The 27,862-nt window shown below is 33.0% G+C and overlaps 1 protein-coding gene across 9 annotated transcripts in view; it reads left to right on the plus strand.

The window, feature by feature from the left end:
- The window catches only part of LOC111044940 (phosphatidylinositol 4-phosphate 5-kinase type-1 alpha), a 153,881-nt gene extending 128,983 nt beyond the window's left edge, over positions 1 to 24,898 (plus strand). For 5 of the 9 annotated variants that reach the window (XM_039442921.1, XM_039442919.1, XM_039442924.1 and 2 more), the window contains 2 exons: positions 3,209 to 3,291; positions 23,013 to 24,898. In XM_039442921.1, coding sequence (XP_039298855.1) covers positions 3,209 to 3,242 — 34 coding nt within the window. In that variant the 3' untranslated portion in view covers positions 3,243 to 3,291; positions 23,013 to 24,898. Of the gene's footprint in view, positions 1 to 3,208; positions 3,292 to 12,782; positions 13,197 to 23,012 lie in introns of those variants that run through there. The other 4 variants (XM_022330206.2, XM_022330212.2, XM_022330207.2 and 1 more) reach the window with 1 other exon arrangement.
- The last annotated feature ends 2,964 nt before the right edge of the window (positions 24,899 to 27,862 follow it).

The raw sequence follows: 27,862 nt of genomic DNA on the forward strand, positions 1-27,862 counted from the left end.
TGCCGCTGGGTGGTAGATCGCGTGTCACACCTCACGGGATATACTAAACGCAGGTGCCCATTTGGAGGTGTGACGTTAACGTGTGGTGTCGAGGCCACAACCATGCCTTCTATATCTAGCTGATACCGGTATATCGGATGTAATATCAACTGTTCATTCATGTTTGAAATTATCAAATATATTTTATTCATCAATAAAATATATTTTTCAATGATTAAATAGTACATTTTCATAATTGAGATTAAATAATTAATTAATTAGTTATATTTCTGCATTGTTCGAAAACGATCAGGCAATGTTCTGAGGTAGAAAACTATAACGCTATCGGCTTTGTTTAACAATAGACAAATATAGCAACACTGTTAAGGCTGTGCAAAGGCTAAAAATAAACTTTCTACTCGTGATATTTTTCAAGATTTTTCGATTTGTATATCATCAAGCTATCAAAATGAAAAGTTTTCTCAGGAAAACATTTTTTTTCGATCATTACTTTTTGAGATATGAGCGCCTGAAGTTTGAATTTTTGGGACAGAATATTTCAAATTCGGTAAGAGATGAATCCATGAGATTTAGAAGATGGTATTGTTGATCTAGTAAAACAAATATTTTCTGAAAATATCAATTTTAAGATAGTTATTCAATTTACCAAAAATAACTCAACTAAAAGTTATTTTTGGTTATTCTTAGTAAATTGAATAACTATCTTAAAAATTGATATTTTCAGAAAATATTTGTTTTACTAGATCAACAATACCATCAAGAATATATCCTCTAAATCTCATGGATTTATCTTTTACCGAATTTGAAATGTTCTGTCCCAAAAATGTAATCTTTAGGCGCTCATTTATCTCAAAAATTAATGATGAGAAAAAAAAATGTTTTCCTGAGAAAACTTTTTCATTTTGATAGCTTGATGATATACAAATTGAAAAACTTTGAAAAATATCACGAGTAAAAAGTTTATTTTTAGCCTTTGCACAGCCTTAATCAAATACTGTCATTATAACGTGGACCTCACTATAGAATAGATTGAATTTGTAGACTTGGTACAGGCTCATGGAACATGGCTATAAATGTTTTTCGTTTAGTGTTGTTTAGTATTTGGTTATTTGTGTTCATATTGATGTTGATACTGCATTGATCCTGTCTGTATGAATTGCAGAAAATTCATTTCAACTATTGGAAGTCGGAAACTATCAATGATCGTAAAAACTTTACTCAATCTTAACTTGCCTTATTAAATTTCAATTTATAATTGGATCCTAAACATAATCAGACTGAGGACCTTATACCAAATACTGGGAAACCATCTCACCATATTGATAGCATTGAGGCCGCTCTTCCAACCTGTAAGCTTGTCTATCTAACCTGATAAGATATTGACATAAACAAAAGATAGCAGATATTTTCGCTATGATATTGAACAGTTGTCAATAAATTAAAGTAGTCGGAGCACAGTCTGCATCGAGCTGATGTAGTAGAAAGTTGCTGTTTCAAAAACATAAAGTTTTTAGTAGTTTCAACTTATATATTACCTCCTTCTTCATAAACCTCCAGGCAAGTATAGTTCTCCTTCATCACAGAAACTTCCATGAAACAAGTCGTTGAACGATCTTTTTTATTTCCGACTTTCATTCTTCCAACAAGCACGAACTCAAGGCATCAACTATTCATTGATCATTGTAATAATTTCATTTATAAATAATTAAATGGTCGATTGATTGATATTCAGAAGGCATTAATGGAACTGTCCTAGTGAATAGTCTATAATATCAATCAGCATTTTATTCCTAGTCGCCTGTTAAACTTTGTACGAACGGGACTATGTTCAGTTTGTATTGAACTGTTATTGTAAAGCTTCAATGTTGTTTAATTTAAGATAAAGTTGCTGTTTTGCTTGTTTAGTATTGTTGTTTGTATCATAGACTTGAGCTGTGGCTTAGTTTGCTTGAAATATATATGTTGTAACTACGAGAACACTATTGCTACGGTATATTCTCAATCCTTTCAAAATTGATCTCATAATTAATAATCATCAAATATTTTGCTACAAAATATTCATTAAAGGTGATAATTTTTTCAGAAATGACATAACTGTATTAGAACAATTTTATCAATGAAATATGTAAAGGATGTTCTCTTCCTTGAAACATCTTCTATTTCATCTTCATCTTCTTCGTTTTCTTCTATTAATTAAAATAGATTATAAATAAAACAAAAGACATAAATATTTTAATCAAGATTGTGTTGAAAGTCTAACGAACTTGAATTCATATAAACAGTTATGTTGAGGATAAACATCACTATATGGATGAACACGCTTAAAACTAAGTTATTTAGTTAAAAATCAATTAAACTGGTTTTCGATCGAATTCTTAAACTCAACTGCACTTCTATAGAACTTATAAAATTAATCATTGAAACAAGTTACCATGCAATTATTGATTAACTAAAACAAATTTTGAAGCGACCTATTGAGTAAATGATGTACAATAGTTCATCTGAAACTTGAATGAATTGTTCCCCTTATAGAGTATTCTAAAAGTAATCTAAAAATATCAGGAATTTATTAGAGTTACGAACATTTTTCAACACCTATGTTGTCTTCTGCAGTGTGTCAATTCAAAATTTTAAATTCATGTTCTCACTTGAAATTTCATTTTTTTTTTTGCTGTCATTCTGAAGATGACACCATAGCTGTTGAAACATGTTTGTAAATAATTTTTAATAAATTCATGGTATTTTTAGACAATATTCTAAAGTTTTTATTATGGATAAGGCCCGCCGCAAAGTAGGCCCACGCTAATCCACGAAAAGCAACCCACGCCGTGGGATGTTTTGTAAACTGCTAGGCTTCTCTAGACATCTGTGTAATACATGCAATGAATAATCCACTTGTCAGCTGATTGATTGTGAATAATTCTATAGCAATGGTTTACAAAACATACCACGGCGTGGGTTGCTTTCCGTGGATTAGCGTGGGTCTACTTTGCGGCGGGTCTAAATATCATTATATCCCACCAAAAACAGTAAATTAAAAATATATTGTCTTTTTGAAATTCTTCAAGGCTTCTGCCTAAAGCTTATCATGAATATTTTTGCACTGTTTATTACTACACTGTAATCGTTTTGTATTTGTACTAATTTAGAAGTGGATTGGATTTTAATAAAAGTTTTGATAAATATCTAATATTGAACATTTGTCTAGGTTGCCCGACTACCCCAGTGAGAGGCTTGAATAGAGATAGGGAGAGCCAAAAATCGACGGAACTAGCCAAATGCTCGGAAATTGTAAGTAATATTAATCAATTCAGTGCTCGATCCATAGTAACCAATCATTTAACGTGGGCAGTATTCATTTGCATCATTGTAGCTTTGTTGGCAAATTATCTTCTAACTCTGCTATTTTAACAAATCTTCAACGAGTCTACTCAACACTTACCGATCTATTTTCGAAATCATAGTGAATGTAGCATTGATTAGTGGGTGTGTATAAAACATTTTAATTTTGTTCATTTAGTTTTTCTTATTTTGTTCATCTCACTTCCTTGTGTTTGTCTATTAATGTTTGAAAGGCGCTAGGACATTTATTGTGTCACAATTCGCATGGCTTTCAATACTGTTTCTCTCAGTAAAATAGTAAAAACATAATATTTTTACTATGAGTTTAAGAGTATGTTTAGGAAAATTATGAATTTGGGAGAAGTTTGGAGTTTTTCTGAATAAATTAGGGTATATTTTATATATATTAGAGGAATAAATTCAAAGGATAACAGAAGATGAATGAATTCATAATATGATATAATGAATTCATAATATGAATATCTTTTATCAGTAGAAATTAAAATATTTTCACTCTTCATAAACTTCCGATTGGTCTATTGATGTGAATGGATTATTTGATCACTTATATTATTATGACAATAATCTAGCAAGCTTTTCAAAGGCACTAGGTTTAAATAGAAAATATATTCGTATGGCTTTTATTGGTGGGGAGTCCCTGACGGAAGTTCAACCTCGCCTGAGTATATAATTTAAGCCTCACGACTGTTATATATCAGCCGGGACCGATAGTGTAACGTGCTTGTCCGATAACACGGAAGAAACCTGGCGAAAAACTTTAGTTTGTATCTAAGTTTGAAGCCGGGACCTCTAGGCTGCTATGCAAGCACTAGACCACGGATCACTCCAGACCCTAGGTTTAATCCCATCCACATGCTACAAATTTGAAATGTTCACGAAAAACTATCTTATCTATGTAAATCTGTCTATCCATACTTCAGTAATATACTGTTGAAATTTAAAAAAATTTATAGTGGATATAAAATCCAATCTTGATGGATTTTTTTTCCTAATTGAATCAGCCTGATTCTGTATACTCCAATTTCTAATAGAAGAATATTAGAATTTAAAAATATCGTGAATTAGAATAGAACTACAATGCGTTATTCGAATAGATAAATAAATTAGAAGAATGAATAAGTTTTAACAATAACAGACCACCTCTGTATGTGTGTAGCTCTTATAATTATTCACATAAGTTGACACGAGGTGGCGCAGATGGATTTGGTGGTTTCAAAATACATCTCGAACTGTCAATTCAAAAGGTATTGGATTGAAATAAAGTGCAAAGTTGCGTACAGACTCACATGCTGCGCGACACACGAACGGAACGCGAGCAGTACGCAAGATGATCGCAGGCTGCTCGAATACGGTTCGCGCGCAACCAACTGCCCAAGCTCCCGTCGACAACAAAGGAACACATGGCAAGCTCGCGCTCTCATCTTGATCACTGTACTTAGCGAATAGTTGTTTGAGAAACGCGCGCGTTTGTCGCGCAGCGTGTAAGTGTGTACGCAGCTCAAAACGTGTAGTACAATGGAGTTTATTAATAAAAAATTAGTTTAAATTAAAAAAAAAAATACATCCATAGAATATACGACGGGAGTCTGGTAATGTCCTCTTTTTCGAGTGAAGAATTCTCGGAGTCGGTTCTTCACGTTCCGCCTTGATAGAATGTTGCATAATTGGATTCCAGAACTCCTGACGCCACGCTTATAGAAATTTGAGCGATACATTTCATCTCTAAGCAAAGAATAAGAATCTTTATTGGCCATTAAACAAACAGACATGCAATAGACTTCGTCAATTAATTTAACACATAGTCAAACATAATATTATATAAAATATGAAAACCGAAAAATCATTTCAAGTTACAATTCTAGAGTACTAGTATCACAGTCCATGAGTTCTAATATAATAAAATATTTTTTTCCCAAGCCAATTATCCATTACTGACGACACATTTTACATGCAAATTTCTCATTCTATGTTTATTGAATAATATATATCTTTGATACATATTACTTTTATGTGTCTTAGAAAATCTTACGTCCAGTTTGGAAATAATAATTTATTCTGGTATTATAGTCATGATTATCACTATTTCGAGAGAAACTTGTAATATTGTAATTGTAATAAATATACAATGAAGGCACTGTCATTATTCCAAATTGTATAAAACTCTCTCTACTGGAATCTGTCTGCTGTAGGTTAGCAATAATTCTAATAACTTTTTTTGTTAAATAAGTACCTTTTTTGAATTGCTGCTGTAACCCCATAGGTAATCAGAGAGTGGAACAGACCAAAATAAGTTGTTATGAATGTTTGTGTTACAAATGTTTATTCTGTTATCAGAATTCAAATCACCACGTGTGAAAAAACATTGATCCTGAAAGTCCGAATTTCAGTCGTTCCTACATCTTTGGCTTTGGTAGTATGTAAGGTTAGAACAATTTCGTCTTGGTGTTTAATAGAAGTTGAGGCTCTTATATGTCATGTTTTCCTAAAGCACTTTGAAATGTAACGTACTCTATTGTGTGTTTTCTACTCATCTTTCTACCTCCGAATGTGTATTGTCTTGTGGTATCCTTGGTCTGCGATTGAAGTTGAAGTGTATTTTTAAGGTTTGGGTTTCAGTATTGTCCCAGTAGGAGTCTCAATATTTTTCGTCTGATGGAATGTATTTTTGAGGTGTGGATTGTAATATTGTATTGTCTCAGTAGGAGTCTCAATATTTTTCGTCTGATGGAGTGTATTTTTGAGGTGTGGATTGTAATATTGTATTGTCTCAGTAGGAGTCTCAATATTTTTCTTCTGATGGAGTGTATTTTTGAGGTGTGGATTGTAATATTGTATTGTCTCAGTAGGAGTCTCAATATTTTTCTTCTGATGGAATGTATTTTTGAGGTGTGGATTGTAATATTGTATTGTCTCAGTAGGAGTCTCAATATTTTTCTTCTGATGGAATGTATCTTTGAGGTGTGGATTGTAATATTGTATTGTCTCAGTATTGGTCTGATAGAGTGTATCTTTAAGGTGTGGATTGTAATATTATATTCTCTCAAAACAAGTCAAGTAGGTTGTGAATGTGGAGGGTTGTTTTGATTGGTGCTGAAAGTAGATTCTTTATTCTTTATTGATTCATACAACAAGTACATCATCAAAAATGATGTATAAAAATAAGGTAACTTTGTGCTATTCCTTTCCCAAATTTAGATAAGGTTACACATAATCCGATTATAGTAGATACCAATCATACAGTTTTGTTGACAAACATTTATGGGTGTAGACAAAACTACTTTGTAGTAGACGTTTTGTACTGTTGATAAACTTTCAGGATTCTCGTCACAGATTCTTGGATTTCTGTTGGATTTATACTGTTGTAGCTCATTCTCTGGCTGATTGGTTTTATATTGAGCATGGAAAATAGCTAACTTGATAATGACTAGAGATATACAACTTAACAAAAGTAGAAACTAATATTTGCTTGGGAGAGGTGAACAAGGTGAACAAGGTTGAACGAGGTGAACTCTTACCAACCTTACATCACAGTATTTCGTTCTTGAATCACTCTTATGATTCGGAGAATGATGGATTGAGAACTGTTTAAATATTGCAATTAGGTCAAAACTAAATCTATCAGCATGATTTGCATAAGCAATCTTAATCAGGATAAGCAGAGCTGGTTCTATTAAAAGATAATTTCATTTCTTTCTTCTGGTTCTTCATCGCCCACTCGTACACTCTTATTAGCTGCTTCTTTTCTATCGGCTTCACTTCATCTGGTTCATGAAAAATGATACCGTATTATTTATTTATTTATCACATTGTGTACAAATACTTAACATGAGGAAAGGTACAACAGGCACATGCCCAAAACTGTCCCATTTCCAATTTATACTATACTGGCCAAATCAAAATGTTGGTCATGTAACTTTCACTTTTCAAAATACAATTTAGGCTCTTCAATACTCAGATAAACGAGCAAATTTTGAATCAAATAGGTACTATTAGAGTCTAGAATCAAAAAATCTAGAACAGTAACTTAGTAATTATTCAAAAAGTCTAAATTTTGAATGAAACTAGAAATTTTTGAGCTGAAAACTTCACACTTTACAGAAAACTACAGCTGTTATTTAGTCTACTTGAACTCAGTTTTCTTTTTAGGGCTACTGAAATTATTGACTAACACAATGAAAGATATCAAATACCCTTTTATTTTATGACAACACAATTATAGTGAGGTCCTTGTTATGATGGCAGTGGAGAAAGATAGGAGAACAACGCTGCCGATCCTCTGCCTTGTCAATGCCATATATAGTCGGTAGCTGGTACAGGTTTGTTGATGGAATATTAAGGTCCGTTTGCACAGTCAATGCTTAAACTGAATTTAATCAGCTGTTGAACCACATTATAACGAACGATACTTGATACGGATTTAATCCAGTTTAAAATGAAATTTAGTTTAAACTGTTCATTCTCGTTTAAAACAATCAATTATATTTTTCAATAATTTCATAATGAATTTTCATAATAATTAAGATGAAATATTTTGTTAATTAATTATTAATTCTACATTGTTAAAAGACGATCTGGCAACAGAGCATAGTTAGAAAGAGATAGCGCTATCCGCTTTGTTGGATGATAAACAAGGATAGCAATACCATTGCTAACCAAACACTGCCATTATAACGTGGACCTCACACTATAGTGTTAACTCTTAAAGAACCATTTTAAGTGCAAATAAACAACATTGAACTGTAGTCACATGAATCCATCATTAAATAAATGGTAAATATTCTTTTCAAGTGGAAATGGTCTATAGATAGATGAATTATTTATTTATTTATTTTATTCAATCATTCAAAATTACACAACTTACAGAAAAGTACCACAGGCTTATAAGCCCAAAACGGTTCCAATTCTAATTTATACAACAGTCCAAAAATGTAGCTAGGTTATGTGCCACTTGACATTCATTAATTATACACTCAATTCACAATTCAAAACACACAAAAAGCATTTTAAATTAAATTGAATCAATCTCAATTCATTAGAAAATTCCAAACTTTGAAAAAACTATAAAATTTTGAGACCGAGAAGACAAACACACTAAGATAGCATTGCAAACACTGGTATTATAACATTAAGAACTAATTAGATTCAAAATAAATTATAGGTATTTGAGTTAACTTACTTTGAAAAACTGTCCCTTAGGAAACATAAAATACAAATTAGATTCATTATAAATTATAGGTTATTTGAGTTACCTTTTTTGAAAAACTGTCCCTTAGTATGTGAGTCTCCAGTTAAATTTCACTAAAACAATAATTATGTTATCACAAAATATCCATCGGATTTTAAAAATTGATAATTACCGAAGTACTTATTCGAAATTGACAAATTTTTATACAGATGGAAAGAGGAAATTCAAAAAAAATTCTACAATAAATACTTTGGGCCCCTATTAGACTAGGCAGCCAGGCAGCCAATGCAATTTTCTCTTTCTATTGGCATAAAGATGATTAATTTTGAATCAATACTTTGTAAAATTCGATGAATATTTTTTAGCACTCTGTATTTCATTAAAAAGTAATAATGCATGGGATTTGGATATATCTCATCCATGAAGCACTTCTACCTTATTCTGCCTGTTCTTCCTTTATCACAATTCTCTTTTTCTCAATTTGCACCTAATTTTCTTTCTCAATTTTCTATTTTCCCACTCTTCTCGACAAGAAATCGAATTGACAATAATCCTAGGGCTAGTTACACACACATATCGATTTTTGGGCGTTCGATTATTTGCCGTCCTTATGAGACAGATTAAACAGAACTTGACAATGACAAATATCATCTGTTTAATCTAATAGAATTTATAAAAATCGTACGACCAAAAATCTTTATGTATGTAACTGGCTTAATATCACCCAACATGTTGCCTATTGAATCTAGCTACCTGCTAAATCTTATGCTAGATAATAGAGGCTCGGGGTCTTGGCTCTGCTCTAGGCTTAGATAACTCTAGTTACCAAACTTATGCTTTTTGCGTATTTTATAAATTTACAGCTGTGAATTTTAGCTTTTAGCTGTTCATCATTTCAAGGTTAACAGAATCTCAATAATTCATATTTTATACACTCTTTATTGTCATGTTTCACTCGCCTCCTTATAATTTCTACTCTATTGAAATAAATGATTGATTAATTACATGCATGTCGTTGTCCAAAATATAGATTTATAAAAAAATTCTCAAGATTATATGTTGCTCAAAATATATTAATGTCAAGCTTATTGGCCCGTTTAGCCTGCGATAAACATGAAACATGAGTTTTCCAATCCCAGAGGTAAACTTAATTTCTTGTTCTGCAATCTCGTGATTTTAACTTGAAGGAAATTTAGAAAATCGGCACTTTTTGAAATCTTATAATAATGTACCCTGATCCAAAGTCTTTGAAAATTTTCATCCATTGTCAGCATATCAGGCTCTTGAGTCCCGTCAGTGAGGTCCACGATATAATGGCAGTATTTGATTAACATTGGTGCTGCTATCCTTTTCCAACATACCACAAAACAAATAGCACTATCCTTTTCCAGCTCCGCAACGTTGCTAGATCGTTTTTAACAATGTTGAACTATAATTAATCATTTCACTTATATGGGCTACTTTTGTTCAAATTAATAAAAACAATATGAAAACTTGTAGTACCCCTATTAAAAACTTTAAAATATTTTAAAGTTTTTAATAAAGGGTACTACAAGTTTTTAGTTTGTTTTTATTAATTCAATCAATAAAAAATATTCAATCTCAATTATAAAAATATATTATTAAATCCTTGAAAAATATAAATTATTGGTGAATAAAATGTAATTTATTATTTCTAACAAGAATTATAGTGAGGTCCACGTTATAATGGCAGTGTATGATTGACAATACTGTTGCTGTCCTTTTCTATCATACAACAAAACAGATAGCTATATCTCTCTCTCGCTTAGCAATGTTGTCAGTTTGCCAGAATATTTTATTTTTACTTTTGACAGTGACTGTACAAAAGTAGACAAACAAATCTCAGCCGCTATTTTTTTCTTCATTCTATCAAAATACTTGAGTACACAAGTCGTATAATTGATTTAAAATGTATTTTGAAACAATGAAATTATTTTTAGACATTACCATATGAGAAAAACAAATTGAAATACCTGAAATGACATTTTAAAAGTTGATAACTAACCATCCTAGACTCTATCCATGCTTCAGTTAGGCTACACGTATAGGTTAGACCTACTCGTACTGGTATAAATAATATTGAAAGGCTATTTCAGAATTATTTCCATTGAAATTACTTTCTTTTGATAGGATTTCTATTTTTCTATTATTTTTAAAAGAAATTGGAATAGAAGATCTACAAAATAACTTAATTTCTGTTGTTTTGAAATTCAGATTCTTGTACCACAGCTTTTCAAATCAGCCGCCATTTCAGATTTGTATAAAAATAGAAATCTGATCTCAGTTATGAAAGCAAATTTTTGAATCAAATTATGAAAAAATATATTTTCTTGATTAATTTGACATTAAATTGATTATTTTATTAAGGAAATGATAATTATTATTAGATCAAATTTAATGGGATGAATTGAGTAATAGCTGTGTACACTCAGTGGAAAAATGGAGAGACTTGGCAACGTTTTTCTCCTATCTTTCTACACTGCCATTTTAACGTGGACCTCACTATAACACTGAATATTACATCAGATTTACTGTTATCAGCTATCCTCTATAGAAGGCAGAGAATCGGCAACACTGTTCCATCTTTCTCCACTGATATGATAACATGGACCTCACTATATTTTAGTAGTGTACAGTTTAAATGATCTCTATTTTATATTGAGTCATTCTATCATGGAAGCTTCAAGCCCGTATTAAATTAGGCGACCAGGCGGGGTCACCAATGGGAAACCAGAGAGCCACCATTAATGGCCGTGTGTTATTCCATTACATGACCTTGCCTTTCCATTACAAATTTATCTGTCGGGAGACTGTATAATCATTGGAATTTTATTATATTTTTCTGAATGTATCCTCTAACCACAGAACCCCTTTTTTATCTTGTGAAAGGAGAAGATTTGGCAAGTAACCCTCTCGATTATAGTAAATTTATATGAATGTTATCTCCAATCTCGACAACATTTTGTTGAAGGTTTAGGATTGTCCTGTGTATGCTGATTTCAGATATTAATAACCTCAAATCAACTATTTCAGTTGGATAAATATACGGGAAAACAGTAAACACCGTCGGCTATAAGAGGGAGTACAGCCTCACAAACCTTGGAATTAAAGCTTACAACCAAAACAGATCTTCAAGTGACAAGAAATTTCTGTTTTAAGTTTGTTGCAGTTTTAGTCTCAATTGTCTCAAGTTGAATATCTCGCGAAATACAATGGTTTCTATAGAAAACAGTGCTAATATTGCTGTTTGTTTGCTGATTGATCGACGATCATAACACTCTTCGACCAGTTATAGAATAGACACGCTGGGAAGTCTAGCCTCTGAAGCCATCTAGCATCGGATAGAAAACAATGTAAACAAACTCTGCAGAAAAGTTTTCTATCCGATGCTGACGTCACGATATGGTGATATGGCAGTAGATGTTGGCTTTCAGTATGAATATACAATGGGCCGTGTCTATTCTATAACTGGTCTAAGATAATACTCATAATATTAGCTGAGGATTTATTGAATTTTGCTGTTTTTTAACATCCAAAAACGTGATGTCTGTGACCTGATATTCTGCCGAATCAATTTATTAGTCAGTCGAGAACAATTAATTTGTAAAAAGAAGACAATCAAGTCATAACTTTAACTTTTAAATATTTCATGGAATGTTATATACAATATAAAATGTGAATTTATAGACCAACCCAAATAAAAATAAGCTGTTTGTAAGTCGGAACAGGCAATAGGCGAACCCTCGGATGTAAGATGATTATGATATTTTCCATCATGCTATGCAAGCATAACTGCAGAATCTTCCAGTTCCCCTGGCAGATGAATAAATCATTCTATTTCCATTAAAAATTTAATTTTAAATCCTTAAAACAAAAAATATATAATTAATATAAAAAGAATAGCTTTTGCCCGGTAGTGAATCCTTTAAATAACCTCACAATTGAATTCTAACTTATCATCTGTAACCTATAGTTGTAGTCCTAACAAGTCTTATGCTTCAAAAAAATATTTATAAAAAAGTTTTTTCCGGTAGCGAATCCTGTACATAACCTCATAATTAAATTCTAACCTATTATCTACAACGTGTAGGTAGTTATAATCCTAACAACCTTAATATTTAAAGATGTTTTAGCAGTGGAACAGTCTCGTTGTAGCTAAGGGTGAAATGAATGGTACATTTGTTAGTGTAATGGTTATTTTTGTTTTTTGCAGTCATAATCAGATAATGCTGAGGGAACCCATTCAGTTGGCTTTGATGACGCAACAATAACTGAGGATTCTGCCAATGTTGTTTAAATTGTCTTATTCAATGTGCAGTGTACTTCATTTCTTAATTGTAGCTACATGTTTAGTATTCGCCCTTTTATAAGATGGTAGCCTACAATAAGCAAGTAACATTTCCATTAATTATCTTTCATTAATGAATTTCTGGATGTCTTGTAACTGCTGATATTAAATTGTAACGCATTAAAACTAGAAGAGATTTAATATATTTTTAACATGGAATAATCTACTGCACCTTTCCATTTGTTACTTTTTTATCTTGTATAACTTCAGTACAAGTAATAATGTATCTATAATTCAGATTCGTGTTATAAAAATAAATTCAGATCTGTTGTTAATCAAGTAACTTGTTAATTTGTTTCCCTTTCCAATACGAATGATTGCTCACTGTAATCATAATTTCCCAACTCGGAATCTTCTCCACTCTTCCTAAAATGTCGTCAAAAATGCCACTCCAACATTGAGTTTCATATTAAAATAGAATATATAACCAAATATTAATAAGTAGCTGGTAATTTAGAAGATTTGGGCTAGGTGACGTAGCTCGTGTTAGAACTACAACAATTTTATGGGAGACTAAGAATTTTATAGAGCATCTAAAATGTTGAATATTTACAACAAAAAAAATGGAGCCTCCACATGAAGCCTTGAATATTCACAGGCTCACACACTTGGATTCAGCAGTTTATTTAGTTTTGTTTATTCCAAGTAGTATCATACATGTTTATTGTTGTATATTTTGTATTAGAACAACCAAGAGTAACCACTGTATGAGTTTTTGATGTCAACACGAAACTATGTTTCTCTTAGATGCACATCTTGGACACCATTGGATTCCGCAGTTTCTATGATCTTGTTCAAATCAGGCAGCATATTTATTGTATATTTTGAACAGTTGGTTAGTTAAGAGTAACCAAATATAGTTGATGTAGGAGTTTTTGATGCCAACACAAAGCCATGTTTCTATCGATTTGTTTGAATTGACATCATCCCAATTGATTTCATTGGGGAAATTGATATGAGGAGCAATGGTCAACTGTTTTCCAATGTTTTCTAGTAGTCTGGAGCGTAGCATCTCCAATCTTGCCGCCCCAGTCATGACTTTATACAGGGGAAACTGTGCGCTCTTAACATTAGACATTTTTTGTTCTCATAATTTTATGTTGACAGTGACTCTTTTCCTGCAGAATGAGTTCTCAGACAATTATTTGTCTGTGAAATAAATCTCATAATCTGTGGTAAAAATCATCAAACTTGAAATGAATAAACTAAATTTTTGCGATGATAATCTCTTCACTCATAGACAGACATCTCACATTTTACAAATCAATTTTCCGACGATTCGACAGGATTTAAATTGTTGTTTTTTTCACTTTCTGGGTAGCTGTGAAGGAGAAGATAGTTATCCATACTGAATAAGAACAACAGCAATATCTAGTCTTCCTATTCAGTTGAAATTTGTTCTCTATGACTCACAAAATTCTCTCGCATCTCAAGTGTGTGTTGATTACAAACCATTTAAAAAATTGAATATCTTTTAACCTACAATGTGGTAGAATTATTGGGTGTTGGTTTACCATTACCAGGGATGACATTATATGTATTATCACGCAAAAACAGAAAATAATATTAAAATGAGAGAGAGGTAAAAGTATTATTAATTACATTTTGTTTTGGATGGACACGTTACCGTCGGTCCCGGCTGCCTAAAAATCAGTCGTTTGGTCATGTCAGAGGCCCTGAAATTGATCAGTTGTGACCTGAAAACTCTTACACCAGACCTGAATTTACACCATCCATTTTGTATATGTTCTAACTTTACATGTTTTTATGTGTGGTTGTTTCTTGTCATTTATATGTTTCTTTTTTGGGTTTACTTTTTCCATCATCTTCAATCTTATACTACTTTGCTTCATGAATAACAAATTGTGGTATTTTTGTTACTGTGGATGTTAATGTGGATACATTTGAACTGTTAGAATGTAGAATTGGAACCGTTTTGGGCTTAAGCCTGAGCTACTTTTCTAGAAGTTTGTGATTCTAAATGATTGAATAAATGATGTGAAGAAGAATACTTTTAAGGTTATGAAAACTTGAGTTCAAGTAAACTTGATTTCAAGCTTTCAAAATCGCCCATTTAACTCAAACGTTGAAAAATTATTATTTAAGAAAACGATCAATGTAAACGCAGCTTTATGTGAGTGATTAGTTAGCACTGAGACCACGGAACCAACTGCCAACTATTAAGGCTGTGCAAAGGCTAAAAATAAACTTTCTACTCGTGATATTTTTCAAAGTTTTTCGATTAGTATATCATCAAGCTATCAAAATGAAAAAGTTTTCTCAAGAAAACATTTTTTTCTGATCATTACTTTTTGAGATATGAGCGCCTAAAGCTTAAATTTTTGGGACAGAACATTTCAAATTAAAGCAAAAATTTTCTGAGAATATAAATTTTCAAGATATTTATTCAACTTATAAAAATTACCAAAAATAACATTTAGTTGAGTTATTTTTGGTAAATTGAATTAATTAAAATTGAAATTTTAATTAAAAGTTAAATTGAATTAACTTTTTCAAAAATTGACATTTTCAGAAAATTTTTATTTTACTAGATCAACAATACCATGAAGAATCCATCCTCTTAATCTCATGGATTTATATCTTACCGAATTTGAAATGTTCTGTCCCAAACATTCAAACTTCAGAGGCTCATATCTCAAAAAGTAATGATCGGAGAAAAAATGTTTTCCTGAGAAAACTTTTTCATTTTGATAGGTTGATTGATGATGTACAAATCGAAAAACTTTGAAAAATATCACGAGTAGAAAGTTTATTTTTAGCCTTTGCACAGCCTTAAAAAGTATTTTTATTTTATTCATTGTACAAAACACTATAATCATAATATAATTATGACCATAGAGGAAAACTTGGCTGAGCCTGTAAGATTTCTCTCCTAAATTTTGATAAAATTTTGATGTTGTCCAAATATTATTAGATTCTGAAATCACTCATCACTGCTTCGCCACTCAACTTAATATTCGGTTCAGGAATAATTATTTTAAGATTTTGAAGATTATTATTCTTTGCCAGTTGCACAAAAGCCGGTTAAACTTTAACCGTGATTAATTCCACGAGAAACAATCAGAGAAGCCGTCTTTTCAAAAACGCTTTCTCTGATTGGATCTCGTAAAGTTAATCACGGTTAAAATTTAACCGGCTTTTGTGCTACCGGGCCTCAGAATATTTGAAGAAGGACTTGCGTTATGTTGAAAATGACTGCCTCCACTGATCTGGACACCAAACAGATAGTGCGGTGGTGTACCATAATTCTTGGAGTGGTTCCACATCAATGTGGTGCCACACCATGAATCATGGTGCACCACTGTGGAACCACTCCAAGAATCATGGTACACCACCGCACTATCTGCGACTCAGGTCGAGAAGAGACTCGACTCTAGTCGAAAACATGTGTTTTCAAATGGTGACACTCAGACCAGTCGATTCTAGTCTCCACGAAGTCACCATTTGGAAACACATGCTCTCGACTATAGTCGAGTCTCTTCTCGACCTGAGTCGCCTAAGTGTGAGTTGAGCCTTAGGCACAAATTCATCAAAAACGAAAACTTAGTTTGAACGACAGTTGAAGTCTGATGATTTTGAATTGGTCTTGTAATATGAATTTTTGTTTATTTGGCGCTCAAACCAAGTTTTCGTTTTGCTGAATTCTGTCCTTAAGGCTTAAGGCTGTTCGGTAGGCCTACACCGAGCTTATTACCCTATTTAATGCGGATAATCTTCCACAATATAACTGTTAAGATCATTATAAGAGTGACAAAAAGTGGCAACTGAAATTTTTAAGTGGTCTAATAAGCGAGTTATAGGTTGTTGAAGTGCTAACTTTCCAGATTCCGTTTTCTTTCCAAATCATAAACGGTTTAGAATTTTCCATTGGAGTTTTTTTTACAGTGGCTTTGTTCTAATATGCGTTTTTCGCGATTAATGCCAAAATAAACAAGTTATCGAATGTAAAAAAATGTTTCTTCTTTATTTATGAACGATATGGGGAATAAAATGTTTTAGTTTAGGAAAGATACATCTTTTGAATTTTTGAGAGAAATTCCAATTAAGTTATATAGTCGAAATCGTTTATGATCTGGAAAGTTTGCAATTCAACAACCTACTCGCTCATTAGACCACTTTGAAATTTCAGTTACCACTTTTTCTCACTCTTATAAGGATCTTAACAATTATATTGAAGAAGATGATCCAATTTAAAAAATAAAAAAGCACATTACGGATAATATAATATATTGTGCTCTAAGCACAATATACGGATCTACGGTTTGAACTCCAGTTCAAACTATTGATCAGGTATCGTGTGATGCAGTGGAAGGAGAAAAACGAGAATTTGAATTCATTGAATCAACTCAATCAACTTCATTTGGGTGTTGTAGAAATAAAAATATTGTTTATTTGAATCGTCATTGTTTTTGGCTACGTCATCAGGTCGATATTCGCCATTTGTCGATAATCTACCAGATCGATATTCTTTATCGACTTTCAAAGTCGACAAGTAACTGTTCTAATCCTAACCTTAAAGTTTTTAAACGTACATACAAAGCAACGTGCTCTGACACTGTTCACGTTCAAACATACTCATACATTTCAAGTTGAAGTTCATTAAATTCTCTAATAGATCATTATTAAAAGATCTAACTGAATCTAGTTTTGTGTTCATTTTATCCACTTTATTTGATATGGATAAAAAGTCGTCGAAATTGAGTTTCCTCACCTCAGTGAAGTTAACCTATCATCAGAGTACAGATGGAAATTACTGGGATATTGCATTTATTCAAATACTAATGATAACAAATAATTCTCATCGTTTAATAATAACTATCATCAGAGATTCCACAGGGCCACTTCACTATAAAAAGAAATTTATAGTGAACAAAATGTATAGGTTATACGGTAGGCTATGTCCTGGAGCGATTGGATCTTCAAGTAATAATCATTTGAAACTTGGGTAGGTAAATTAATTAGTTAATAGGTTTTTCTTATTCAGCACTTTTTTTAATTGCATGCGAATTTTTTATTAATTTATGCATTGGATAAGAAATTAAAATATCGGAATTACCGATCGTCTTATTATCGTCGATTAAAGATCGACGCGGTCTATCTGGCACCAGTCAACGACCCAGACATCAAGACATTAAAAAAGGGCTGCTAACCCAAAACTTCTGTTCCTAAAAATAATTAATAACTTTGAACATTTTATTGAACACATTTATTGTGTTCAAAGTATGGTCAAGTTCACATCACAGCATATATCACACAAAAGCTCTAAATATGTATGTTATGTGTATTCATGATAAGTTTATACTAATTCAAGGTAACAATACGAGTTATGATATAATAATATTTGTGTTATTGAGATTTTTTCAATAGCAATACGGTTTACTATATTGGCTTACAATAACTTAGTTTTCAAAATATTAAATGTAAAACCTGCTTCATCAATGAATAATAATTATTAGGTGTTTAGTATATTTTAAACAGTAGAGGTTTTGTTCTATTTAAAAATTTACTTCAGTTGGGTTTTCGTTTGTGCGTAAATGCCGTCGTCGATCACGACAGGGTGAGGATCTCACATTGGGTAGATTTCAATTTGTCTTCTTCTACTTTGGCTGTGCCTTATCCCATTTAAATGGGGTCGGCATTCCTTCCTCTTAGTCTGCCTCTCCACAAAGCCCTATCCAATGCTTGCTCTCTCCTCCAACCACTCTCCCGCAAGTCAGCCGCTATTCTATCTCCCCACCTCATCCTAGGTCTACCTCGTCCTCTCACACCATCCAAAACCAAATCCTGCACTCTTCGTCCAACATTATCCTCCTCCCGTCGTTGCACATGCCCAAACCACCTCATCCTTGTCTCCTGCATTTTCTTTCCCAGTGGTCCAACTTTTACAGTGCCTCTGATCAATTCATTTCTTATTTTATCTCTTCTTGTAACCCCACACATCCATCTTAACATTCTCATCTCAGTCACTTCCATCTTTCGTTCCTGTTTCTTTGAAATGGGCCATGTTTCTGTTCCATACAACGTAGCTGGCCTCACAACTGATCTATACACTTCCCTTCATTTGACAATTCACTCTCTTATCACAAAGAACACCACTCATTTTTCTCCAGTTCATCCATCCACAATTTATTCTATGCTGTATTTCTACATCAAGCCCTCTCTGTACACTTGAACCCAGGTACTTAAAACTTGCAACTGGTTGGAGTTGGTTTCCTTCAAGCTGTAAGGGTAGCCCATCATTGTTTCTCATTACCTTGTACTCTGTTTTTGATCGGCTAATTTTCAGTCCCCTTTCCTCCAAAGTCTTCCTCCAGCTTTCCAGCCTTTCTTCCAAATGATCTTTGGTAGGTTCACAGAGCACGATGTCATCTGCAAATAGCATGCACCATGGTGCTGGCCTCTTGACTGCAGCACCCACGACATCCATGAGCAGATCAAACAGATATGGGCTAAGTGCTGAACCCTGGTGAAGGCCAACTTGCACAGAAAACTCTTGGGTCCTTCCCACACTGGTTCTCACTCGAGTGATGGCTCGCTTGTACATCTCCTTTACCAATCGAACATACCTCTCTGACACACCTTTTCCTCTCATACTTCGCCAAATCTCTTGCCTGGGCACCCTGTCATAGGCTTTTTAATAGATTTAAATTTGTCTAAATAACCTAAAAGATCATGTTCAATTGATTTTAATGGGGGAGGTCAAGTTTATACTTTTAAATGGCAATATGTTGATATTATTCGAAATTTTTTGATTCTTGGATCACGAAGAGCTATGGGAACAGCACACTTGAAATTTGGACAGTTATGAATTTCTTCAGACAACAATGCCTGTTGTCGTCGACTGCGGAAGTTTACCCACAAGCGAAAACCCACCTTCAGAGAACTATTTTATCATGAATATTTGGAAAGAATTGAATTTCAAGGGCCGTTTGCACAGTGTAAGTTTAAGCTAAAGCTTAAACCAAATCTGGATTTTTTTTGGTTTAAACTATAATTCCGTTTGCACAGTATCAGGTTAAACTCTGTAGGCCTATTGAGTTTAAACTCTGGGAAAGTTTAAACCTCCAAAGCAGGAGGTTTAAACCAAATAATTTGGATTAACTTGACATCTGTAAAGATTTGATGGGGAAACAGCTGATAGTAAATTATTTTTCGACGGTTGTTTTTAATGCTTCTGTAGACGATAATTATTATTAATTTAGGTTATAGTGAATCATTATTCGAATGTAAAAATAATTGTAATGGAGGAATTGATAGAAGTTTTCAATGCGATTGATAGAGATGACTGCGAAGAAATTTTGAAACCGAGAAAAATTGGGGAAAAAACAAATAATTTTAATTTCTGGGATAGAGAATTTTTTTAACTGTTTTGCTTGAGTACAGCAACTGCCAATTGAGTATTTTGATTGAATAAACCACTTGATAGAAATTAAGACAATTTTTTACAGCGGTCTTCGATTAGAAAACATGTTTTTAATAACTCATAACTGAGATATATTGCTTTCGAGAGATTTCTAATAAACGAGGAAGACCGTAGTAGATTCAAACGTAACAAAATAACTTTTTTATCCTACATTCTAAAATATATTTTCTGGTGCCAACTAAACATAAGTTTTTAAAGAATTTCTTGATCGCTTTTCACTTTTATAACCGTACAGCTTACAGCTCTGTGGATTTTGAACAAGAACAAGAAAATACTAAAATAGTAGCTACATAACCTCAATTCACTGATGGTTTGTAAACAAATAACAAATTTCCTGTAAAAATCGGCCTTCCTGATATTATAAACAATGACATCCTATTACCAACTTGACGCTAAACTAGTTTAACTTAAACTGGATTAGTAAATACACTGAGAAAACCGATTCAATTTTAAACTTTCAAATTAACTTGAACTCGATTAACTTAATCGAGTTTAGCAATCTATACTGTGCAAACGGCCCTAACAGTACTATTCCAAATTCTATCTTCAAATCAGTATCTCAGCATTAATTTTCGTATTTACATGAAGAAGGGGTTAATGTATTTATGATATTCCAATAAATCTTGATTTTAAATATGACAAGAAACAATAGTTAACAAACTTATATAGACAAAAGTAGATATACTATCCTTAATTAAAAAATGTATATTCACATTATACTATTCAATCTCTGAATACTAACTCACACTCACGTTTTCTGTAGTCCAATTTAACTGAGTAGAATTCATAGTAACTTTAAACAATATGACAGCAGTATGACCACAGTAAATGCTATTGACAAACTGACAAACTTTTTGCTACCGATTGTGAAAATTTCTTGTATGCTCATTAAAGAAAATTCCTTGTCAAAGTAATAGACATTCATACTAAACTAGGTTCTTATCTTTAGCTGAACTAAATTGGATAACTGTGCAGCTACATTCCTTGTTTTCTACAAATTTATTGTTTTTGTTTTTCATTTCCTCTCACCTAATTTTTTGTATGAGCTGATGAACCTATGCTTTTGATGTTGTTTTATTCATGGCTTGATTCTACCATTTATACCTGATTTGTAGCTACACAACAATAATTTATATAGTGAGGTCCACGTTATAATGGCAGTATTTGATTGACAATGGTATTGCTATCATTTTCTATCATTCGACAAAGCAGATAGCGCTATACGTTTCTAGCTTTGCAATGTTGTCAGTTTGCCAGAAATATGTTATTTTCACTTTTGACAGTGACTGTACGGATATAAACTAATAATCTTCAGGTCATCCGCCTTGTTTCATTTTGATTCTATCAAAATACTTGAATAGACATCAAGTCGCATAATTGAGAAATTAAAATAGAATACTTTTTGTGTACAATTATTCATATTAAATCAAAAAGACTAAGTAAGAAATTGTCAAAAACCACAGTTATTATTCAACCGAAACCGTTCTTTCTAAGTATCAATAAATATGTGGTTTTTGACAATTTCTTAGTCTTTTTCATTCAATAAAATAAAATACCTACCGAATAACTTAATTTTATGTTGATTTGAAGCTCAGATTGTTGTGCCAAAGCTTTTAAAACTTCTAAACAACGATCTGGCAACTTTGTGGAGCTAGACAAGGATAGCGCTACCTGCTTTGTCAACTGATAGATAAGGATAGCAACACCAATGTTAATCAAATACTGTCATTATAACGTGGACTTCACTATAACATAACTAATACTTGGGTCTCGGTGGAACTTTTTTACGAGGGCTATTTTTTTTCAACTTCCGATCGTGCTGCTAGATGGCAATGCGAGCGGCATTGGCCAACAATCGCGGCAGCTGACTAGTCACATCTCACACTATAACCTCACTCGTTTTCGGCCATCTGTCGTCATTACCAGTTCATCTAGCGACACATAAACATGGTCAATGGGATAGAATCTCCCGCCAAGTGTGAGTTGTGAAGTGTAATTCGTTTATTGCAAGCTGAAGGGTTATCCACAGCAGAAATTCACCATAGAATGAAACGAGTATATGGTGAAAGCTTTATGAGTGACAGTGCAGTGCGTGATTGGAGAGGAACTGTGCAGAATAAAAGGAGAGGAATGCTCTCATCGGGAGTGGTGCTCATTCATGACAACGCCCGTCCTCACAGTGCTGCTGTGACGAAGCGTCTTCTTGACGGGTTTAAATGGGACGTTTTTGACCATCCGGCGTATAGCCCAGACTTAGCACCAAGCGACTATCACCTTTTCCCGGAACTGAAGAAAATGCTAGGAGGGCAGAGCTTCCGAACAGACGATGCGCTGCAAGATGCTGTGAAAAACCACCTCAAATCACTGGCGGCTAAATTCTATGAACAAGGTATTAAGAAGCTTGTACCCAGGTATGAAAAATGCCTCAATCTGAATGGTGACTATGTTGAGAAGTAACTAATAATGTAAATAACTTTTGATAATAAATTCATTCAATTACTCTCACTCGTTTCTTTTTTATACCACATCGGAAGTTGAAAAAAATAGCCCTCGTATTATTTTTATTCATTATTATTTATTGTAATAAATAATTTTTTTTTATTTTTGTTATTTGGCTCAACTAATGTGTAATTCTCTATTGTATGTTTCAGACTCACTTGTGAGACAGGAATCTACCGCAGGAGTGGCATTAGATAAACTTCTTTTAGTAAGTCGTTTTGTTCTACGTCGATTTGTATTTATTTTTCAATTTTGGTATGGAAATTTCCCGTGTTCTCCAACTTGTATAGTCTTCTATGTATCTATGTAATAATTGTAGATTTGAAAATAATTCATAGATAGTTATGGGTCTAATTGTAATATTTACTATAAATCGCCATGTTAAAGGTTGGAAATGGCACTTAAAAAGTATTTGACGTTACTTTGATCTAAACAATTTTATAAATACTGTGTGTAGACACAGTACTGATCGATTAATATTCTTTGCAAACAGATCTTAAAACTAAAAATTTCATTCATCAGTTCGAAATTACTTTGAATCTATTGCAATTAACATAACATTTTATAAACTGTTCTCAGTTCAGTTACTTTCTCCTTCCTTTTCTATTTACTGTAAAATATATTCATTCGAGAAGATATCATAGTTTGTGTCAAAGTTCAAATCAACTAATTAATAATATTATCTAAATGAAATCATTAATTGAAAAACCACTTTCACTTTGTACCAAAGAAGATTGTATATGTCGATGTGTATACTTTTAGCTTAGCAAAGAACATAGAATCATCCTCAATGTGCCAACTTATTAGTAAGTTATTCTGTGAGGATTCAAGAGTATTTCATATTGTATTCTTGTTGAATCATCCTATTCAGGGGTACTTATTTTTATTTATAAAATAGTATTATAGTACCCTGTTTTCTTGTTGAATCAATTTATCTAATCTCGTTCAGTAGGTCTCTTATATATCACGTTCAGTCATGGAATCTTTAAAGAGAATCTTTAATAACCTCTTTTAATTTTGAAATAGAATCTTTTAAGATCTTTTAGAATCTACTCCTATTAAGATACTGGGGCAGCTCTAGTTCCATTGTAATGGAATGTTTCTCACTTAGTCAATGATTTGGCTAGCAAACCTTTCATTATCTAAAATATAATAGAGGAAAGAATCGGCTTAGGGATTTGAATTTCACGAATGATCTAGTTCACAAATCACGTCTGAACTAGTCAATTGATAGAGTATAGTCTATTGGATAGTTAGTTATAATATAATCAATTTCTGTTGCACTTTTCTGAGAAACTCGAGTTGGTCAGTTTGCTACTTTGTTTATTTGGAAAGTGGCTAGAAGGTTCTCCAGTAGTCTTTTATCTCTGTTATTGGTCAAATAATTCACATTAAAATTTCCACAAATGCAAAATATTTTTTATTTTAGCAATAGCTGTTCTGAGAAGTTCGATGAATACAGTGAAATCAGAATTCGGTGCTCGATATATAGGGCTACATAAAACAATAATCTTACTAATCATAGATTTCAACTTAAACTCCACAGCTGAAATTTCAAAAGAGCCTTCGGTTGCCAGCGACTCAACATCTTTTCTTCGATGAGAACTAAAGACAGATTCCCACGAACAAAAATACATGATCCTCCCCTTTTTTTAAATTTTCTATTATACTGTGCTTTTAATTCATAGCTTGGCAGGGAAAAAACATATAATTCTCCTTCCTTTGACTAGTGCTCCGTAAAACATAAAAAAAATCAAAATTCTCATTTCTATCCGACAAAAACAATTCCAGGTCTAATTTTGCACTTGAAAGACCCTGGCAGTTCACGTGAAAAATGTTACTACCTATAAAAAATCGAACGCATTGTCACCATTCAATACTGGGATGCGTCTACTGCTGGAATTGTCAAGACTGATTTGAGCGTTCAATTACAATCTGTGGAACTATCACCACGTACATTTCTATCTATAAAATAATTGTTGATCAATTGAACAAGCTTTGGCTTCTCTCTTTGTTTATTAAAATGTAGTCCATGACGTGTGTAATCGTTCATTTCAAAGCTACTCAAATCCAACGTATCAATATTATCATGACTTTCAAATCTCTGAGATATCAACTTATTCAACTTGCTAACATTGAGTTTCATAAGCGGTTTGTCGTAACTAAACGGAATAGTTGAAACAACTACTTTTGCACGCTTGGCTGTTTCTAATATTGGTTTGAAGTCCAAATTGGTAGGCTGAACCGCTCCGTCAACTACATCATTTGTACCTCCTAAAACTATAACAGTGTCGTCATGAATGAAATTCTGAAATTTCGCGCGTTACTGCATTAAAGGAGCACCCTGGTCTACTTAAACCGTCACCTCGAACCCAACTCCCCCCAACTCCCTATTTAGATCCCACCCAATGTCCCTTCCGTGACTATCAGATAGTACTAAAACCTTTTTCTTATATTGTTTATTTCTAGGTGTATTGTGTGATCTTCTTGTTTTCTTTTTTATTTCGTCCTTCTTCACTGTCCTCTCATTATCTTTTTCGAACTTACCAGAGTGCGTAAATTGTTGGAGAGCATTGAATGAGTTATCTAATCTTATCTCACTTAAATTTAATGATGTGTCAACTATGGTATCTCCAGGTGAGTAAAAATTTCTCAAGCCCGCCACCTCAATCTCTAAAGCCTTATTTTTTGCTCTAAGAAGAGCATTATCACATTCGAGAACCTCAATAGTTGTAATCCATTTGAGACTGATTCGATTTGAGTGTTTCATTTTCGTCACACATTCCTGATTTTTCTTCAAGGGCAATTTCCAATTCGTTATGGGTCATTCTCAAATTATGGGTTATTCACAGCTCAATTTTTTTTCATCAAATTCCACACACTTAACACTTTTTCTTTTGTTATTGTATTGTAGTATGTGCCCCTTGAGATCCCCTGGAAGCGGCACATACTTTGATGATTAGTTCATGAAATAATAATTTAAAAAATTTTCAAGTTGTAGGGAGAGATAAGAGGTTGTAGGGAGAGAGAAAATTCAAGTATGACACAATATTGAAAACTGAACTAAGTATATTTAAAGAATAGAAACCAAAACTATTAGTCTATCTCATTATTGAAATGTGTGAGTTATGTGATAGACAATTGTGACAATTTCAAAAAACCTAATTCTGAATAGAAATAATCGAAAATAATAATAATAATGTCACTAAATCATGAGATAAAAATAATTTGTGCTGTTGTTTATACATCACGTGTTCACTGAATATTAATGTAACATTCGAATTCTTTTTCTAGTGAAAATACATGTGCTGATATAGCACATTTTCAATCCGAACAGAGACTGAAGACTATCTCAGTCTCTGTTCGGATTGAAAATGTGCTATTCCAGCACAAAACAATTGTCTCCACCTACAGAAACGTGCATTTTCACTGGAAAAAAAGGATTTAAATGTTACAAAAATAATTTGATACTAAAAATAATATTTTAGAGATTGCAAACGTGAGGTCTTTTACTGTTCATTGATATCAATGTTGAATGGAAATTAATTAATTATTTTCCTGTTTTTCATGATGAAATTTGCCTGAGGAAGGACTTGCACAATGTCAGCAGGATCAACCACACATCAGTCGTTTTCTTTAACTACAAATTGGTTCTTTAGTCTCTGGTAGCTTCGTATCCCATTCAAAACAATGGTTCCATCTTCGTTGATTTTTTCAATGCAACACACATATCGGAAATGTAGCAGTGAATTCTTCTTAACTTCACTGTGAAATGTAGCTAAGACATAAGTTACTGGAGTATACAAATATGATGGTTGAGCTGAAGTTGACGGTTGTTAAGCTGAGGTTGAGGGTTGAGCTGAACCTTCCAATAATTCTTGAGCGGTGCTGGAGTCTTGTTCCTGGTGATCCACACTTAGAAATGTGACTGGTTCGATGTCACAATTGATAGACATTTCCAAATGTTCATATGGCTCTTCAGATGAAAGATCATGTCATCCTAGAGAATGATGGTTGCAGTTGAAACAGTTGAAGCAGCTCAATGATCTCATAGACAATTTCTTTGAGTGGTCTTTCATGTAAACAGCTTGATGCACCTGCATAGTACCTCGAAAGGGAGGGATTGTTGATGGTAGAATGGCCTTTATCAACTCAATCTCCTTGCCATCAATTACGTGAATGTCTACCTTCCGTACATTTTCTTTTAAAACTTCTACAAAACGTTGGAAGCTGCCAATATCCTGACCCTGAGCAACAATTGCATCAGCAGTTCTCTTTGGGCACCCTCCTACTCCATCTGGAGCACCCTTACCATGTCCAGCCTCCATGTAGTTCCATGTTACAACTGAAAAACTAACCAAATGTTGTAGACCTTGAGCAAGGAGATAAAATATAGTCTTGTTCCTGTATTGGGTCGCTGGACTGTCAGTTAGAAAATGAATCACTCTCAGCCTTGGAATTACTTGCTTGATGAAACCAAAAACCACACTGCAGCAGGGCCATGATCTAGGCTTTCAGAGAGAGTGCACATGGATTGAGTACTTAAATTACCATAGACATCTCTCCTAAACTAAATCTGTGATGTGTGAAGAGTGTACTGCTGTCGACTACTTCCAAAGTGAAACGCTTGGATTTCTGAGGCATATTTCATGGAATAATTCTCACTGAAATCACAGTGTATCAGAACCTCATCTTCCTTCAGTTGAGCCTTTAGAGCTCTGATTGCTCGGAATTGGTGAATTACATTCCCTTCATGGAATAAAAAAATTTTGTAGTCTTTTTCAAAAATTTTAAGAGCATCTGCAGCTATAAGATTAACTCTTTCTTTCACTATGTGTCTCACAATATGTGAATTCTTCTTCTTGTCAATTATTGACTCACTTTTCACTTGCCATTTGTAGAAAGACACTAATGTGTCATTTTCAAATATTAAATATGGAATGTCAGTACTCTTGCATGTTTGGCATTTCCTCTGCAAACATTCAACATTTCCTATATCACT

This window comes from Nilaparvata lugens, chromosome X (genome assembly GCF_014356525.2).
Source record: "Nilaparvata lugens isolate BPH chromosome X, ASM1435652v1, whole genome shotgun sequence".
Taxonomy (NCBI): domain Eukaryota; kingdom Metazoa; phylum Arthropoda; class Insecta; order Hemiptera; family Delphacidae; genus Nilaparvata; species Nilaparvata lugens.